Genomic DNA, 16,138 nt, shown 5'->3' on the forward strand with positions numbered 1-16,138 from the left:
ACATGACGTGAGAGCATAAAGCCTGCATTTATTATTGCTTATATTGCCAGGGCTACATGCATGGATTACGTTGGATGAGCAGGGGTAGGGATAGTGTACAGGTCATGAAAAAGCAAAGAACTCCATATAGCACTTTGCAAGCATGGTTCTTATGTTTGAATGCTGTAAGAATTTAGGGCTTGGTACTGTGAAGTCTTAACAGGGCCAGAGAGAGGTTGTTTGGAGAATCTTTTGTGCGCACAGGGATCCGAGTTGTCTTCTCCGGAGTGCAGATAAAGAATACGTCCAGGACCATTCAGTAGAGGGAAGCGATAAGTGCCAAGTGATAAGTGCCACTCAAAATGTTTCACATAGGATATAAAATTGTCCCACATAGGCACACCACAAACAAGGACATGTTAAACATGAGCTAACGGAAAACCTTTCAGCCCTGGGACGTGGTTGAGGTTCTCAGCTCTTCGAAGTCCGTTATAGAAGCCGAGCGCTGGACAGATTGTGAAGGGGGAAAACATAAGAAATATGCATGGATTGTACACGTGATTGATGTATAGGCAGTGACAGACACGATGACAGGAAGATACGAGATGCACCTAAAAGAATAACAAGAATTGGCCGCAAAGCCGATTGTTCTTGGCATCCGAGAGCTATAAGCGTTGTCAATGTTAATGTCTATAGGCGTTGTCAATGCTAATGGCACATCACCATAGCCATGCAAAGCTTGTAATGTGCCGTCGCCCCTCTGGGAGCCGAAACACTGCATGCAACGAAGTAGGCACGCATCAACATAGAGAAGCGAAATCTCCACAGCAGTTCTCCGCTTCCAAATGGCATTTTGTAATAAGTGTTATTTACATTAGTTGGCATAATGTTGGCAATTGTTTTTTGTTATTGTGGTCTCCCCGCGTGTATGGAACATTGAATATGTTCCTACTGAGTATGTTTGTTCCCACTATATATTTCTTGTTCCATCACATGAAATAAAAGGTGGAAATGTATGTTGGTAAATATAACATGGTCAATGTTTCTATGCAATGGTCAGCGTTTAATTTGATGGATGTGACAATTGAAAATCAAACACACAGGCATGATATAATAATACGTCAAGGGGAGATGTAATTTTAAATTTGCACTTCTGTGTATTTCATAGAGGCTTTATGGGAGTGCATGTCTGATATCTGAAACCGATATAAATCCTTTATTTAAGCGAGTATTTTGATAGTAAATCAGAATTAAAAAAAAATGTTTCACTGGCAAATCAGTGCAATTATTTGTACCCCGATTTGCTGGTGAAACATTTTTATTTGGGATTGTGCCCAAAACACTCACTTAAAACGTGCTTCTATCTCTGCAATAGAAAGACTTTATTTAGGCATATATTTACAAAGAAAAGTATGTGATTAAAAGCCTTCATTTAAGCGTATGATTTGTAATTAAATCATATGCACTCAGAATTAAAAGTAAAATGCAGAAACATGTTCTTTCACATTGCCAGGCAGGTTTCAGAAAGAAAGCGAGGCCTGTCGACCTGGTGTTCAGATTCTACCTCCTGCTGAAAAAATGTAATGTTAATGTATATATGTATGTTGTATTCATACAAACCTAGCTGAAAAGTAGCAGATCACTGTACAAAGGCAAAGACACAATTAACATACAATAGAAGGCATTGCTAGATTGTAGACTGGTACTGCATCATGATCTCAAGAAAGAAGCCTCTGCATGTAGATTTTGTGGAGCTTGGCCTCACTTTAGATAACGTTCCCGGCAATGATATAGATCGTCTAAACATATTAAAAAGATTGCATGATGAAAATATTTGTATAGTGAAGTGAGGAAAAAATGCGGGGAAAAAGACACCCTTCCCAGCATTAACGGTGTTCAAGAGGGATGCTTGCTGGTGCTTCTGTTACTTAACTTGTACATTTTGGTTGTAGAGTTGCTCAGTAGGTGCACAAATGATGCACCAATGATAGGAGGTCATTGGATTAGGACACTGTCTTTTGTAGAAAACACCCTACTAACATCCAGGTCTCCCAAACAATTAAAAATAATGTTCGGGGGGCGTGTCCAAGATGGCGGCGTGATCGGACGCAGGTCTCCGGAGCTCCCTGCCCGATCCCGCCATATCGCCTAGCATAGCCGCAATTCTCCGTCCTTGGCACCCGGAGGTCGGAGGAATTAACTGCCGGTGCTCGGCCACCTGAGAGACGGACGCCCATCGCGCCTGCTGCGGTAGAGCCGCTGGAGCCCGGATTTGGCGCCATAGTGCGGCGGCTGCACCGCTGGACCGGAGGGGGTCCCGTTGGCACCCGCCGGCGACTCGCTGCCCCCCTGTGTGGTGGGACACTCCTGGACATCCAGCGAGGCTTCGCTGGGCCCCGCTGCCGCCGCTCGAGCCCTGGGGGCTTGCCGCTACGCCGGCACCTCTGCCCGGGCCGCCCTGATCCTAACCCGGCGGCGGACTACGCAAGGCCCCGGCTTCTGGCCTACTCGCATACCGCGGGCGGGCCTGTGCACCGGGCCGGCGGCAGTTCCGGAGGGGAGCCGGCCCGCCCCTTCTGCAGCGGACCTCCTCGGCTGCATCCCAGGCTGTCACGCACGTCGCCCGAGGCGGAGGCTGCCGCCCCAGCAACCCAGCGGGCGGCCCGGCGGCTGTGCACATCGAGGCCCCGGCTTCGGGCCTGGCTCACTCCCCCACCTGCCTGGAGTTCCCGTTGAGGGCCGACCGGTGCCCCGACTGGCCCCGCATCCGGGGGGGCTCTGGACACTGCCCCCCTGGTTTCCCGGTGACACGGCTGACCTGGCCTGGCGACCGGAGTCCCTGAGCACGCCGACCCACCACAGGTGAGGAGAGTGGGAAAGGGAGTGGAAGAGCTCGGGGGGCACGACCGAGTCCCCGGCGTACGGACATCCCTGTGGGCCCCCGCTACAGAACCCTAACTGGTACCTTTGGAGCGCCTCTCTGGGGGGTGGGCCGCACTCCACTCATTGCGGTCTCTCGCCGGTCGGGCGGGGGCTTTCACCTTGCCTCTCCCCCCCCTTGGGCCTGCGGTCGTCTGAGGCCGTCGGTCCCTGCCCGTGCACGGAGGTCTGGACACTGCCTTACCCCCCGCTCCCCGTCTGCCTCCTCTCCGGCCCCTCTCAGCACAGGCGCTCCAATCTTCAACTGCCTGTCGGGGCCATACCCTCTCCCGCGCCATGGCAGGGCAAAGAGGCAAAAAAGGATCGCAAACTCTCCCTGAACTGTTGTCTAAATCGCAGCCCAAGCCTGGCAAGGACCCGCCGTCCCCTGAGACCGGGAAGGCGTCATCGGCGGCCAAGGATGACCAACTGCCCATCACCAAAGCCTTTCTGGAGACGCTCTTCAACTCGCTACGGGACGATTTCAAATCCCTGCAACAGGAGGTGGCGGGGGAGGTGAGGGAACTCCGGCGAGATGTGGAGGGCCTCGGCGAACGGGTGGTCGCAGTCGAGGAGGCTGATCAAGCCAGGAGCTCCGAGATCGAACTGCTCCAGCAGGAAGTCCTGCGTCTCACGGACCAGCACCTTGACCTCCAGGCCCATACGGAGGACCTGGAAAACCGTTCCAGACGGAACAACGTACGGGTCCGGGGGGTCCCTCAGAAAGAAGAGGGGGCTGATGTCACTGCGTACCTGCAGGCCCTCTTCAGGAGCATTCTGGGGGAGGCAGAAGATTTCCACATCCGCATTGACAGGGCGCATCGCGTAGGACTGCCACGCAGAGCCCCAGCCCCACCGCCGGACATCTTGGCCTTCCTTCCAGACTTCCCGCTTAAAGAGAGGATCCTCCGGGAAGCCCGGAGAGCTCAGCCCGTCCAGTTTCGAGGCCATCCCATTGCCCTTTACCAAGATCTTTCCGCCACGACTCTCCAGAAAAGGAAGGACTTCAAGCCAGTCACGGACTTCCTGCGGGGAAAAGACATCTCATATTCTTGGGGGCACCCCTTTCGAATCATATTCAAATGGAACGGACGGTTACAACAGCTCCGATCTCTTAAAGACGCTTGTGGTCTCCTGGGTCTTGACCAAGTAGATGCTGAACCGGTTTTCAAGAGCTCGCAGGGCTCCTCCAGAGGGGGCTGGCAGACTGTAAGCCGCAGACGTTCCCCTCCTCAGCGCTTCAGGCCCGATGCCTCTGCCATCTCCCGGGAGCGTGAGACTGCGGTGGCGGAGGTGATCAGAGAGACCTCTTCCCCAGAGTGATACTGCCTCTTGCTTTGGAGATTGTGTATCGCACCTGCTCAGCCCTGACGACTGGCGGTTCGGGCGGGGGGCCCGGTGAAGCTGCCATCGGAGATGACCCCTTCATTGTTCTTAACCACAATCCTGTGTGCCTTGACGGGATTGGGACTACAAGTTTTCCTTTTGTTGGGTTTGGGTGGGGGGAAACTGAGTTTGGGGTTTTGTTATTATGCCGCGGCCTACTACTGTCCTTATTTGCCTGTGCTGAGTTGCATACTTTGGTGGCTGCCGGCTGTTTCTGGGAGGGATGTTGGGTTAGGGAGGGATCCGGGGTGGGGACCAGTGTGCCACGCTACTTCAGCTTTCGCGCGAAGAGGCCCCTCACCAAGGTGCATGTGCCGACTTGGAGTCTTCACCCACACAAATGGCTCATACCTAGACACAAACAGGGACCACACCATACACTATTCACCGAGAAATGCCACATGCTCCCTTGATGTGCCTATGGCCCCCTCAGCGCTGCATCACACACCCACTGCGCGATGACAGACAACTCCCTTAAGATTATAACGCTTAATGTGAAGGGGCTCAACAACCCGATCAAGAGGAGAGCTGTTCTCTCTTACTTGGAAAACTCTGAAGCCACTATTTGCCTGCTACAAGAGACGCGTCTCCTCCAGAAGGACTGGCACAGAATGCGCTCGCGAGCCTTCCCGCAACAATTCTTTTCCTCCCTCCCAACAAAGAATGCTGGGGTTGCGATCCTAATCTCTAGCTCATTTAGGGGGAGGGTGGGTAATAAGGTGGGGGAAATCAAAGGCCGCCTCCTTGCATACACTCTCACCGTGGGTGACACAACGCTCACGATCGGCACCCTTTACGCTCCAAACACAGGTCAAGAGGCCTTCTTAAAAGGCGCCATTTCCGAAGCCCTCCAGACACCACACGCACCCCTACTCCTGGGTGGGGACTTTAACATTGTTATGGATACACATGCCGATCGGTCTGGCCACCGCTATGGGGACGTTGGGGCCTTGTCAACTGCCGGGCATGGTTGGCTATCCGAAAGGGGCTTGGTAGACCTCTGGAGGACACGCCATCCGACGGCCTCACAATTCACGTTCTACTCGCATGTGCACCACACCTACGCCAGGCTTGATCACTTCCTGGGTTCTTCAGATCTCCTTACAACCATTGAGGACATTGCCATCACACCCGCAGCCCTCAGTGACCATGACGCGGTGGAACTCTCCCTCGCTCTCCGAGCACCCCGACGCCCTCGAGGCCCATGGCGCCTCCGCGAACCCTTGCTACAGCGCCCTGATGTTACCAAACGTATTGGGGAATGCATAGACACTTACCTATCTACCAACGACACACCGGGCATCTCAGCGACGGCTCTTTGGGGGGCTCTGAAATCGGTCGTGCGGGGCGAGCTCATAGCTATTTCGGCTGCGGAAGCTAAAGACCGCAAAAGCAAGAGGGAGGAACTTACGGCGCGGGTGGCGGAGCTGGAACGGGTGCATAGCCGCACATGTGCCCCTCGTGTGTGGAAACAGCTAAAAGCTGCTCGGGCCCAACTCGCCAGTCTGGACACGGACAGGGCGGAGTTTGCGGCTCTCCGCCTACGGCATACTTATTATGTTGGAGGGAACAAAACTGGGCGACTACTGGCCAGTGCTCTACGGGCTAAGACCCAACGGGCCAAACTCACCTCTTTGGTTGGCGCCAATGGTGAAGTGCTCACAGACGATGCCCAAGTGGCCGAGGCGTTTCGTTCATACTACGCTTCCCTGTACGGGGGGGAGGAAGTCCCGTCCGGGGATATTGAAGCGTACCTCAATACTGTGGCTATCACAGCGATCCCTGAGTCTACCGCGGAAGCTCTTGATGCCCCCATAAGCCAGGAAGAAGTCTTAGCTGCCATCTCTCGACTGCGCCCCCTTAAATCCCCGGGCCCGGACGGCTTCTCGGCGGGCTTCTATAAGCTCTTCAATCGGCGTTTGGCCCCGGTGCTCGCTCGCCTCTTCAACTCTTTCGAAGGGGCGGCTTCCATTCCTCCGGACATGCTAGCCGCTGAAGTGGTAGTGCTTCCTAAACCCGGGAAGGAACCCACGCACTGCTCTGCGTTCCGCCCAATCTCGTTACTGAACCTGGACCTGAAGCTTTTTACAGGCATCCTTGCTGCCCGCCTTGGCCCGTGCCTTCCTGGTCTTTTGGAACCGGACCAATCTGGCTTTGTTCCAGGCCGCCAGTGTGCAGACAATACTAAACGGGTGCTCCACCTTATTGACAAAACGCATTCTCGAGCTTCGGACTCTGCGCTTCTTGCCATCGACGCGGAGAAAGCGTTCGATCGCGTGAACTGGGATTATTTGCAACTCGTACTCCGCCGGTTCGGTCTCAGTGACCGTTTTTGCTCGCGCATAGCGGGCTGCTATCATCATCCACGGGCCACGGTTCGCCTGGGGAGCCTGCGCTCGCCCCCGTTCGAGATCCAACGAGGTACCAGGCAGGGGTGCCCCCTCTCCCCCCTCCTATTCGCGATGTATATCGAGCCTCTAGCACAGAGAGTCCGCGACAATCCGAGGGTGGAGGGCATCGACTTCGGGCGCGAACCCCATCCTATCAGTCTATACGCGGACGATGTCATAGCCACTATACACAGCCCTGCTACTTCGGTGCCTGCCTTCATGGAGGAACTTGACTCGTTTGGGGCTGTTTCAGGCTTCCGCATTAATATCGCAAAATCCCTCATCTTACCTCTAGGCAAAAATGCGCGCCCGCAGGCCCCGACATTGGGTCACCTCAGCGGCCTACAGGTGGTCGACCGGGTACCATACCTAGGTATCACCCTGACTCCCTCAACCGACCTCACGGTCTCCACTAATTACGCAACTCTTGTCACCCGGATCCGCTCAGACCTGGCGAGATGGTCCAAACAACCTCTTTCTCTGCTGGGGAGAGTGGCGGCTATAAAAATGTCAGTCCTGCCGCGGATTTTATATTTATTTCAAACGATTCCCATTGTGCCCCCTGCGGGCACGTTGAAAACCTTACAAGACTTACTGTCTGGCTTTATTTGGGAGGGGAAGAGAGCCCGACTTCACAAACTGCTTGCATACCAGAGCATGGATGAGGGCGGTCTCGGAATCCCGGACTTGGCGCGGTACTTCCAGGCATCCCAACTCCGGTACCTGGTGGAGTGGTACAGGCCCGAATCGGAAAAGAGATGGCTTTTCCAAGATAGAGCTATGGCTCAGACGCCGCTGTGGCGGGTTCCATTCCTGGCCAAACGCCACAGGCCCAGTTATATGTCACGGTCCCCGATCACTCGCACGACTCTACAGGTGTGGAATCGGGTGGCGCTCAAACGCGGACTGACTACTTTCCCTTCCCCTTTCACTCCCCTTCTGGACAACCCTGACTTCCCCCCAGGTGAGGGCCCAGGTGCATTTTCTCAATGGCGGGGCTCGGCGTGCCGAGCTGCGGGACATCTTTTTGACCTGAACGGATTCCTTTCCTTCGACGACATTAAACAGGGATACGGGATAGAACGCCCCCACTTCTTCCAATACCTCCAGCTCCGACACTGGCTCACAGACCCGAACGTCATTGCCCTAGTGGGACGCCCCATGACGGACTTCGAGAGGTGGCTGCTTACTAAGTCAACGGATAAGCGCCTCGTCTCCGAACTCTATAAAATGCTTGCCCCTTCACCCTCTCAGGCTAAATCACCTGGTCAAAGGCGCTGGGAGGCTGAACTTGGGAGGACCTTGTCATCCAAAGAATGGGGATACATCTACCATAGAGCCTCACACACTACACGAAACACCAAAGCAAGGGAAACTGCAGTCAAACTCGCCACATATTGGCACCTTACTCCGGTCCGATTACACCAGGGAAACCCGGGGCGCAGCGACCTTTGCTGGAGAGGGTGCGGGGAACGTGGTACCTTGACTCACATCCTCTGGGGGTGCCCCGAGCTGGGAGATTTTTGGACACAGGTCCTAGATGACATAGACTCCACTTTCGAGACTGAAGTCCCGAGATTCCCAGCATACACCGTGTTGGGCCTGCCCAATGCTTTAATGTTTCCCCTCAAATCACTACGCGGCCGGCAGATGGGTATCGCTATGCAGGCAGCCACACAGCACATCTTGTCACTATGGGGCACTACGACTAAACCTACGCACACGGGATGGCTCCACAAACTGTGGTTCACCCTTGGGATGGAGCGTATCCATGCCACTCTCACCAGCTCCACAGACGCCTTTCGCAAGACATGGCTCCCCTTGCTGACCCTCTTATCCAAGGAGTTCAATGAAATCACCTGCCCCAAGTATCTTAGGGTTTTGCGTCTCACTAGCACCACCGATGACTCCCGGTGACTCTACTACTCATGGCCTCGTCTTGCTCCCGCGACTCAATGCAGGTGTCACTGACCTTCGTGGGCACACTGGTCGGGGTGGAGGGAGGGGGGATTTTGTGGGGGGGGGGGGGGGGGGGTTTGGTTCGTGTTTTTTTCCTTATGTCAATCTTTTGCTCTTCCATGCGTGACATTGCATCGCTAATTGGGCGTACCTTCCTTGCTTCACCTGATACACAAGGGAAGACATGCTTGTCTGTCCCGCCCGCACTGTACGCTCTGAGTTTACTTTTCTCACAGAACTGTCTTATTATATGCCTGTTACGAATTTCAATAAAAACACTTTTGAAACTAAAAATAATGTTCTATACGTTTGGCGAGATATGCAAAGAAAAGGTGCTCTCAATCGCAATAGCAAAGAGAAAACTAATAGTCTTCAATCCATCTGGAGGTTTTAAAAATAAGGGAATGTATGATGAATCCAGTCTTGATAAGTTTTTCATCTTCCTTTTTTACGTGCAGCTAAGAATAAGCTTGAGTACGACTTTGCAGTAACAAAATCTGAAGAGCAAGGCCATATTAGCCCAGTATGCCAGGGGCGCTGCCCGCTTCATTATCGAGGTGCGCGTGTGGTCTCTTGCACTTAAAAGTATTCAAGCTACAGGGACAAACATGACTTTATGGGCCAAACATTTTGGGTCATATAATCTACCCTCATTATCTTTTAATGAAAATTCTTTCCTTGAACAACTGTTGAGCTTACCTTCAATTACACTAATTATCCCTCTTTTTTGGGATCTTATTTCATTAGTTAAATGTAAGCCCTCCCCTTTATTGAACGAAGATTTGTGGCACCACTGAGCTAAAGTACTATAGGAAGGATATGTAAAGTATCTGGGGGGCGGGGGGGTCACTGGGATGGTTCTTGCAATGTTCAGGACCTCTCTGTACATCTAGGTCTGACACTTTGGTAGACAGCTCCAGAGTAAATCACTTTGGATCAATCAATCAATCATTGGATTAATATAGTGCAACTTATCAGCCGAGGGGTTTCTAGAAGCTTGGTGGTCCTAATGGTTCAGGTGACTCAAGCGAACAGCCAGGTCTTAAGTGTCCCTGGAATTCCAGCGGAGAGGTGAAGGTCCATAGCTGCAAAGAGAGGTTGTTCCAGGTTTTCACTGTGAGGTAGTGGAAGGAGTATCCTACGCTGTTTGTTCAGTGGATACAAGGGGTGTGGGTGAGTCAGCCGAAGGTGGAGTGTGGTTCCCTGGTAGGATAGGGGAAGTTCATGAATGGTGGATGTAGGCTGGTCCTTGTTTGTGCAGTGCTTTGTTAGGCGTGGGTCATCAGCTTGACTTGCCATATTTTCTTTATTTGGAGCCAGTGGAGTTTTCTGAGGTCGGGTGTGATCTGGGTCTATCTGGGGATGTCCAGGATGAGTCTGGCAGCGTAGTTCTGTGTGGTCTGGAGTATCTGCAGAAGGTGCGTGGAGATCCCAGCGTAGAGTGCATTGCTATAGTCTAATCGGCTGGTGATCTGGGCCTGAGTAACGGTACTTCTGGTGTTGAGGGGGAGCCATTTGAAGACTTTCCATAACATGCGAAGTGGGAGAAAGCAGGCAGAGGAGACTGTGTTGATCTGGGACTTCATGGTCAGTTTGCTGTCTAGGATTATTTCAAGGTTTCTGGTGTGGTCGGTCGGTTTGGGTGATGATCCTAGTTCCGAGGGCCACTGATTGTCATTTCAAAGGGTAGGGGTGTTGCTGAAGATCAGCACTTCTGTTTTGTCTTTGTTGAGCTTTAGGCAGTTGTCCTTCAATCAGTTGGCGACACTCTTCATGCACCTGTGGAAGTTGGTTCTTGTGCTGGCAGGATTTACATGAGATGCCAAGAATGTCTAAAGGAATGATTATTAAGGAAACAACAGTTTATTTTGGGTTTAGCCTGGTTAACCTCATTTTTAACAGTAAAACATATGCTGTCCTTTGAATGCTACATAGGTGATGTAGGAACTGTTGTTTGGTATGGTTCTATACAATACGTTTAGATAAAGACCTTGCTAGACGTTCACACATGGATGGGGTTCTTCTACAGTCAACCCAGTACTTGAAACATTTGCATGCAGTGGGTATTAGACTAATTCGATGTTCTGTTTTTGTACCATCTACTTGGAAGTTCTAAGGGAAGCTAGTTACATTAATTAACAAAAGACAATTGGAGCTGAAGCATTGCCCTAAGCTTATACAAAGCAGGCACCTCCAGGGCTTTTGATTATGTTTTATTTCAATTTCTATTGTCAATTCGGAGCAATATTTGGCACAACTGAATCATTTAAAATATATGTATATATATTTTAAAAATGACTTTCAGATGTATGATTTTAAATTGTATGTTGGGTTGATACAATACACCATTCTCACTTGACTGTTAACACTCATAGAATCATGTCCCACGAGGCAGTTCTTAATTTGTGCTCAGCACCGCCACTTACTGGTTTGTGTGAGTACAACACATAGTGGCACTCAGCTTATTTTTTAGCAGAGTATGTCAGTGGTATGTTTAGTAATACTGAAACAAAATGATACAACTAACACTGGAAATCATCCCCAGAGCTTGGGTGACCTTTATTTGTCCAGAATGTCACGTTTGTTTGAATGTGAGGGTTTGAAGGTAATGTTGTCACTGACATTCGTAAGCAGTGGCTGGAGCTGTGGGTGGTGCGATTTGCAGTGGTATACCTTGGGTCCTGTCACATATATTTTTAAAATAAAGAACTGCAGTGGAGAACACTTTTTTCACATAGAACAGTTCACCCTAGGGTGACTGAATGGGCTCCATGCCACTGGATCATCACTCTTCCTGTTCAGGAATTTCTTTTATGCTCCATGGTTGCCATGGAGTGCCAAGATGCCAAGATCCCAGATCCCAGTATGTGCTGACATGTTGTTTGAGTGCCCTTTGTGGAAAACTGATGTTGCGGTGAACTGGAGCATCTGGTGACCTTAAACACCCCCCCCCCCTTTGTGCTCCCCCTGCCTTCCCGAAACACACTTCTCCTCACAAGTTAGCGTTTCCTCAGAAAACTACCAGTCTTTAAACTCTATTGCTTCAGATTTACTTTGCCCATCCATCCCACCCATAATAGAACTATGGCCCATTAAGACTTGGCACATCTTACCACAGAAAACTGTTATCACCAGGACACCCAGTGGTACACCTTCTCCATTCATTACAACCCTACTCCCTGGAAGACTTTGCATCACTCATTGTAGCACTCTGCCCCATACCTCTGCTTGTACCTTCCTTCCTGGTAAAATACTGCTATCATGCAAGACACTGCCTCTCACTTGTGGCTGCATCTCGGGACACTTTACCATTCTGAGATCAGACTTATCACTGCCCATGCTCTACAACGTGCTGTCAGCTAACAGGATTCAGCCCAACATCGGGACTGCTCCAACACAGGTCCACAGCGTCTACACATATATTTGCATCCCCTCCTAACAAGATAGTCTCTATATAAATGCTAACACATGCTTCACCTCCAAGAACACTGCTCTTCTGGGCCCTGTCTCTGCACAAGGCAAACCCAGTTCTCCCAGTCCAACAGGATGCACCCCCTTTTATACAGCACTGCTTCCAAGAGGATCCTACATCCCAATAAGACGCTACTTTCCAGAGTGCTTGCAACCCACAGAACATCCATCGTTGCATGAGGCACTATGCTTCTCCACAGGATTCTGCTTCCCAAGATATTTCTGAACCACATTTTGCTCCTTTCCCATCCCTGCCCTGCACAAACTTGTCCCGATAACCTGCCCTTGTACTACTATCCTCTTCCATACCCACCAAAAACCCCTCCCTCCCCCACAGTGAGCCTCAACCACTTGCATTCAAATGGCCGTAAATTAGGATTCAGTTCGAGATAGCACTGGTTTTGGAGGCACAAATCAAGATAGTTTTGAGGCCCCAAAGCAGTGATCCTTTTATTGTTTTGCCTTCAACACTTCTTGTTGTAGATGACCTAGGGCAGTGGCTTAATATAAAATACAAATCCTGTGTGGTGTGAAGTTCTCATCATGACTATTGTTGTTCTCTTTCTCCATAGCATGGCTGGACTCCCACAGAACAATCTTCAAAAACAGCTGCAGCTGCACTCAGTAAAAGGACCCTTAAATAAACCATCGCTACAGAAACCAAAAACTGGGTGAGTCTGAGTGCCTTTAGATACTTCAGACCTTAGCGTGCCATGAGACGTCTCCCTTAGAGTTTTGCTTTCATTGCCATGTATGAAAACAGAGGCAACGGGGTTTCACAGCCATACCACCCAAACCAGGGTTACTAGGTTCCTAGCATTTCTGCCATTCACTGAAACTAGGTGATATTAAGGTCAGAGTGTCCTTTTATCACTTCTACTTGCTCCCAACCTAAAGGGCACTGAGAGCTTTGTAGCACTATCATCTGTCTCCATGTTACCTGTGTATTTTGTAAGCTTTGTACCTCAAATGTTGTTGCTAAGTACAGCATTTCTTATTAAGATGTTCTTGTGATCATTCTTTATGTAATTGTAATCTAGGCAGTTCTGAGATTGTTGCCGCTAGTTCCTAAACCGGGTGTTAATGCAATCGTAGTTTCACTAAAGTGGTTGAAACCTTGGGTATACTGCGATCCATGATTTTTATTACATCCACAGGAGTGCTGCAGTCCGATTCACTGCTGCCTGCTCAAGGGATATTGGGGTCGTTGAGAACCACTGCTATTAATTATAGAGTAAAGGTCTGAAACATGTTGCATGTTACTCAGCATGCACCAATGCTATCAAGTGTGCACCTCAATAGTTCCCATTTGCTTTGATGCCTAAGCTGCTGTGTGCCAGTGTACCCTGTATCTGCCAAGAACGTACTTTGACAGGCTACTACTTAATCTGCACTGGACAGCTCAGCATGAACCCTTGCAGCCCATTGTTTTCCATGAAAGGCAAGTTTGCACTGGATCATCCCAGGGTGCCTTTTGGTGGCTCAGTCTGGCCGGTCCAGAGTGGATGTAGATGACTCCAGTTCACTTTATAGTCGTGACTCCGCCCAGCCTCCAGCATCATGGCTTTACCCTACCCTGTCAGCCAAGTGAGTTCCAGCATGCCCCTTCCTGAACAGTAATGGCCTAGCATGCAATCTAACAGCTCAGTCTGAACTGGACCAGTCCAATTTAAACCAAGGTCACTAAATCACCACCCTGATCATCTAAGTTGCACCTAAAGCTTACATTGATCTAGAGCAGTGATCGGTAACAACCAAATGACAGCTTTACACTCTTGGTTTGGGTGAAGATTTTCCACCACTCTGAAGAGATTAAACAGTCCCGATAAACGGATGGAAATGGAAAACGAAAACTGAGAAACCACACTGAAGTAAACCAAATCATGGAAAAGCAATTTCAAGGAAAGACAATTTTAAGGAAATTTTGAGGGGTTTTACGGTTCAATTATGGGTAGCAGCTGGGGTGTTGAAGAGTTTTGTTAAAGTTCAGGATCGGGTGAAGTTTAGGGTGGTGTGGGGTTTTAAGGATTCGGGGATGGGAGAAGTTTAGTGGTAAAACAGTTTTTTTAGGGTTCAGGAATGAGTAGTTTAGGGTAATGAGGAGTTCTTATGCGTCATGGATGCCTGGTGTTTAAGGGCGGTGAGGGTAGGGTTCAGGGTTGGGTGGAGTTTGGGTGTGCTGAGGTTTTTTTAGGAATGTGGGATGGGTGGGATTTAGGTGTAGAAAGGGGGTTTTTAGGGTTCAGGAATGGGTGGAGTTAGGGGTAGTGTGTAATTTTATAGTTCAGGTATGGTGGATATTTGGGGTAGAGAGGGCTTTTAGGCTTCAATAGTGTAGTTTAGGTGTGGTGAGGAGTTTTAGGGGGCAGGGATTGATGGTGTTTAGGGTTTGTTAGGGGTCAGCGACAAATGATGTTTAGGAGTGGTGATGGATCAGTGAATTAAAAACATCCAAAGTAATTGTTTGACAATGTAAGAGCTATAAATATGAAATAATGTGCCCTGACGTAAAGCACTGAAATAAATTATCTCCGTCAAAACTGTTTCTGAAAGATCGACCAGCAACCATTGTGTTTACACTTAAAACATAAGTATTTAAAAGTCAGTTTTGACCAAAAAGACATTCTATATGTTTGTTTCTACGGAAAAGTAAATGAAAATCTCCATTAAACAGTTAAGATTAAATGGTTTCTCAGTAATAGTATTCCATGATATTGTTTTTCTGTGAAATCACATAACGCCCTCCAATGTACTGGAATTCTCTGTTTATTAATTTCTTTGTGATGAAGATGTAGTGTAGTTCTCATATTGGGTATGCCTAACTGTCTTTCAGAACTTTCACTTTTAAGAAGAAGTCCTCTCCCGATGTCTCTACATCCAGCAGTATTTTCAAGGTAACACACTTGCCTGTGTTCAAGGACCAGAATGTAAATGTGTCTGAACAGGTGCCTGTCTCTAAATGTCTTCCAACTTTAACCAAGCCTAAGCCGCAGCAGAGTCGAATCAGCAGTTTCCTCCAGCCCACCGCCCTGGCACAGAAAAGCGACCTAGAGTGCAAACCTGTAGCAACTAGTTTGGAAGTGCCTGCCCATGACACACCTTTGGTTCCTACAGCACAGAACAGAGGAATCCCCTTTGAGTCAGGACAGTACACGGCTCAAAGGACTGATCCTGATTCTTCAATTGCCTCTGTTATTAGTTTGGAAGACTGGGATGATATAGACGACTTTGACACCTCATGGAAGGAAAAGAACAGTGTCAAACCTTTACCACCGCCCCAGAAAATCCAGACAGTGAAAGTTAACAAAACCCCTCCACAATCCAGTGCCTGCAAAAGGAATGTATCTAGAACCTGGATATTGAATGCTCCTTCTTCAAAACTGACTGGCCAAGGGACACGAAAAACCAGTCACCAGAATGTGCAATTTGCATCGGCTAAATCCGACATCTCGCTGTTACATGATACGCCTTCAGAGACCTTGGATATGAGTGACAGATCCTTGATTTGTTTAGAAGCTTCTGTTGTCAAAGGAGAATGCAAACATTTAAATGCTGGGCCACCTGCAGAATCTCCGACCTTCAGTGACCTTTGTGATGTCAAGGGGGACAGTAGATTTCAAGAAGCCAACAGCAAAGGTGAACTTTTCCCATTTGTTCATTTGTTGTTTTGTAAATTATTTTCCGATGCTATAGGCATTTAAATGTGAATATTTAACAAGCAGTGTTATTGACTATTTGCATGTCAATTTAAGCACAATGTATCCTTTTACTTTTCTAAGCCATAGGTGTGTTTTCTAAGTGGGAGTTTGATCTTGAGGCCCAGTTATCAAACAGTTACTTTTTTGAAGTGTTCCCTGAAGTTGGTCAGGTTGGCTCTGCAAGAAGACTGTTTTATTTGTTTTTGTATTGGGACAGAAATCCTGTTTTACCAATGGTAAACTTGTCAGACCATCAGGTCACCCCCATTGCTAAAATGTGCAGGTTTTGAGTATGTGTCTAGTGCTTGATTTTGGGTTAGAGAGAGTGAACTACGA

General features: G+C 49.3%; 1 protein-coding gene across 3 annotated transcripts in view; it reads left to right on the forward strand.

The window, feature by feature from the left end:
* Positions 1-16,138, forward strand: part of BLM (BLM RecQ like helicase) — a 526,815-nt gene that overhangs the window by 105,853 nt on the left and 404,824 nt on the right. For all 3 annotated transcript variants that reach the window (XM_078682948.1, XM_078682946.1, XM_078682947.1), the window contains exons 2-3: positions 12,677-12,775; positions 14,938-15,740. In XM_078682948.1, coding sequence (XP_078539074.1) covers positions 12,678-12,775; positions 14,938-15,740 — 901 coding nt within the window. In that variant the 5' untranslated portion in view covers position 12,677. The remainder of the gene's footprint in view (positions 1-12,676; positions 12,776-14,937; positions 15,741-16,138) is intronic.

This window comes from Lissotriton helveticus, chromosome 3_1 (genome assembly GCF_964261635.1).
Source record: "Lissotriton helveticus chromosome 3_1, aLisHel1.1, whole genome shotgun sequence".
In the NCBI taxonomy this organism is placed as follows: Eukaryota; Metazoa; Chordata; class Amphibia; order Caudata; family Salamandridae; genus Lissotriton; species Lissotriton helveticus.